Genomic DNA, 4070 nt, shown 5'->3' on the forward strand with positions numbered 1-4070 from the left:
GAAACAAGTCGCGTCGACGGGTATGACGGGGAACGAAGTATGCTAAAATGATTACGGATGTGCGATGGTGCGTTCAACGATGGGCGTGCTCGCGGCACTGATTTAATTGTACGAAACTGCTCGGCGGCACGCACTCGAGCGGACGCCACCACTCGACACACACACACACACACACACGCACACGCGTGTGTGTCACACAGCTGCCGCGAGCGCGGGCTACACGTGCCACCGTTTAATATAGAAATTGCCATATTCGTTTCGACCTTCGCCGGCACCAATGAAATTTCGTGTCGCGATATAGCGAGAGAAACGTTATAAATCAAACTAACCCTTTTTTTTCTCCCCTCCAACTATTTTTCATCCTCTTTTCTATGATCGGTACATCGAGTTCGATACGTGTCTGATTTCTCCTTTTCGCTTTTGGTTTTATTGAACGATCAGCTCTGCGCTAAGTTGATCACGGCGGATGATTTATTGGCGCACGGAAATGAAGACGGATCGTCCTGCAGAATATGCTTGATCCTTCTGCGGTCCTTCGTCCACATGGAACTCTATTTTATTTCATTTATTTTCATTCGAACGCTATATACGTGTGTGACATACATATACGGGGAAGGCGGTCTCTTTGATATTCGAATTTTATTTAAGGCGGTCTCTTTGATATTCCAATGTTATTTAACGTAACGAATTGAAAGGTGTTCTTGAAAACATACCAGATAGATTAACCGAATTATAGATATTCGAGGAAATTTTAATCCCGCGAGTTCGTTGAAATCTCGCAAATTTCGTTTACTCCCAAGGTCCTTTTCAAAGTAACCTCGATCCTCTAACGAGGAATTTCGAAAAATTCAATATTCCCCTTGGAAAAAAGACAACACGAGTGAGAAATCACGAACGAAAGTATGAAATAATTTTCTCTCCCCTCGTCCTTCCACGATATAGATCCGCCGTGACAAATTGCCACGCGAATTGACTGGAGGGATCTCTCGATCTTTCTAATTTCACTTCGAAGAATTTCCACATAAATCAGAAACCGTTCGCACCTGGAGAGTTTGCAAAATCACCGACATACATCCCCAGCGGAGGAGAACGAGAAAGAAAGCTCGAGTAAATCTTGCTCTGGCTTCTCGTACACAGGAGAAAAAGAGAGGGAAAAAGGTAACAGCCGGGCAAAGGATATTCATCACGCGTTGGTTATTAAACGGGCGTTTTTAACGACGAAGGACCTCTCCTCTGCGAGGAAAATGAAAAGTAATTTTTTTCCTCTGTCCCGACACGAAAGAGACTGTGCGGAGGGGGGATACGATGAGCGAACTGTTGGGAAGAAAAATGTTGGCGTGATAATAATCGTTTATTATAAGTAACTATTAACACGTTCTCCTGTCACGTACATCGTCTTACGTGTTTTTTCCACTTTTTATCTTTTTTTGTATTCGCTTCGTTCATTGCTTAGGAATCCATGCAATAGTTATACGTTACATTGGAGCATTCATGTTTTTTTTTCATTTTTTTTTTTTTTTCTTTATCATCCAGTTACTTCGGAATTACAGACATTTACTTGTAATGCGGTATAATTATTTTCGTGTGACGATTATTTACAGAAAGAACGATCATATCGGTTTACTGGCAGGCGCAATTCAAACCAGTAATTTTACAACTAACCGTAATTACTTCGCTGATAAGAGATAACGGGACAATACTAATTATACGAGCAGTAATCCGAGCGTGATCGCGCGCAATTTCTTTTAGTCGGAACCGCGGACAACCATGGGTGGATCGCTGCGTCTTCGATAAATGTTTTCGTCGTTGCTTCTTCTCTGTTTCAATCATCGTATCAAATGCAACGGGGGTGTTTGTTTTGTTGTTTTTTCTCTCGGATCATCCGAGTGTGTCCATAGTTTGCTCCTTTTTTTTTTCTGTTTTTACACATTACGAGGAAAGAAACGATACAGATCGAGGCACGATCTTGTTTTTCCCTGTTTTTTCTTATTTTTTTAATTTTTACTCATTTTCAACCGTTTCGCTTCAAGTACGTTGCGAAAGAAAACAACGAAAGACAACAATAAATTGAAAAATAAAAGAAAAATGCTTGAAAGAGAAGAAAAATGTATCGTCATTCGAATGTAAATCTGAATTCGTTTTGTTTTTTTTTTCTTTTTATCGTTTATCGCGTGTGTGTGTTCTGTTTCTCTTCTTCGTGTTTTTTTTTTAAAAAAAAAAAAAAAAAAAAAAAAAAAAACAAAACGAAGGCTGCTGCTGCTCGATAAAATCTGGTCTCGCTTTTTTTTTTTTCTTTGTTCTTGTTCTTCGATGAAATCGTCGAAAGGAATTTCGGTGTTGAAAAATATGCGATCGTTTTCAAAGCCGAAACACGTCGTACTATTATTCTCCCGTAAAAAATACAGTGCGGACCGTAATCGATACAGGCACGATAAATATTAAATCACACTGCGCACACGTATCAAGTGCTAAACTGCATCGTGGATTATAGAGCAATTTACTGCATCGTTCTCTACTCGCAGAAATCGAGCGCAATGCGACGCTGAGCTAAACGGCTGAGACGATTTACAAACAGAAAGTAGAGAGATTACACAATTGTGGCTGTGTGTGCAAAACGACAAACGAACTCTCGAACGCTACAAAACAGAAAACGATAGCCGGCCGTAAAAAGAAAATTATCCTCTATTTCGCACGGAACTACACAACTCTATGTATAGGTTACAAGAGAAAATTATCGCTTGTATTTCCAAGCGATAATCTTTTTCTCTCTCTCTCTCTCTCTCTCTCTTTTCTTCATCTCGATAATATCACGTAGCCGTGTTTGTTCCTTTCGTTTTTTTTTAGATTAAATGAATTTTCGCATCGTTGTTCCATATTGTTTCGCGCACCGTTTTTTTTTTTTTTTTTTTCGAAATCGTCTCTTTTTCCTTTTTCCTTCCTTCTTTTTTTTCTGGCAGGGTCGTGTTGCGTCGTTTGTAGTCAGTCGCATTGCTAATAGGGGAGGGGTTACCGGCTACGTAAGCGAGGAACACGTATAATAAATATCGAATAACAGTTGTTACTTATAGTAATACGAAGTAGTAGAATGCAGCGTACATATAGCATAGCAGTAGCCACAGAGAATACCTACTACGTACGAGTTTCTGTCACATTCATACTACATTATTTTTTTTTTTTCGTTTAATCGTTGGCTATGTCTGGCTCTCCCTCTCTCACCAACCCATTTTCTCAGAATCTTCTCTCTCTAACTCTACGCTCATTCATCATCGCGCTGCTCATTCTCTTCTTTTTTTTTTTTTGTCTCTTTACACATATTTCATTCCATAGTTTATTATCTCAATGTTATTTTTTTTTTATTCTTTTTTCATTTTTATTGTTTTTTTTTCTTTTTGTTAACGAACCTCTCATCCATACATACAACACACACGCATACACACGCACGCATACGTATTATTTTTCTGTTCGTTCCTTCGGATTCTCTTCGTTCTTATCGATATCGTCATGTGTTCAACGAAAGGATACAAGTGATCTCCTTTTCATTCACCTAATCATCCGTCAATCAACTGAAATTTGACCACATACTAGGATTTCCTTTCACCATCGGTCAGTCCGTTAGTTTGTCCGTCATAACACAAACAATATAGACTTTTCAAAATGTCCAACAATGTCTATTAACATCCTTTAGCTATTCACACACTTTCGAAACCATCTTCTCCATCTCAACGTCCGTGTCGATATCGTGGTGTACATGATTGCTAGCACTGGCGTTGCTCATGGATTCAACGGAGTTACTGATTGCCGCGGAAAGTGTGCTCGCTGGGGGAACCGCCGACGTTGGTGGTGTGCTCGGGGTACCTGGGGTGGCAGTCTGTTCAATGGGCGAGCCTGGAGACCCGAGTGGTTCGACCAAATCTTCTAAGCCTTCAGGGGTCGGTAGTTTACTCAACTCTTCCCTCAACAATCTATAATGTCTCTGAAATATATTCAAAGTATCACGGTAATACGTCGTTCTGACTATGCGTAGATTAAAAACACGGCTACTGTAGAAATTGTAAATTACCCTTAAAGCT

The 4070-nt window shown here is 39.9% G+C and overlaps 1 protein-coding gene across 1 annotated transcript in view; it reads right to left on the reverse strand.

Annotated features, from left to right (window-relative positions):
• Positions 1-3286: 3286 nt before the first annotated feature.
• Positions 3287-4070, reverse strand: part of LOC108571190 (baculoviral IAP repeat-containing protein 6) — a 20201-nt gene continuing 19417 nt past the window's right edge. The window contains exon 49 of the mRNA XM_017933182.1: positions 3287-4014. Within this exon, the coding sequence (XP_017788671.1) occupies positions 3686-4014 (329 nt within the window). The 3' untranslated portion in view covers positions 3287-3685. The remainder of the gene's footprint in view (positions 4015-4070) is intronic.

Source organism: Habropoda laboriosa, unplaced genomic scaffold, assembly GCF_001263275.1.
Source record: "Habropoda laboriosa isolate 0110345459 unplaced genomic scaffold, ASM126327v1 scaffold119, whole genome shotgun sequence".
NCBI classification, from domain to species: Eukaryota; Metazoa; Arthropoda; class Insecta; order Hymenoptera; family Apidae; genus Habropoda; species Habropoda laboriosa.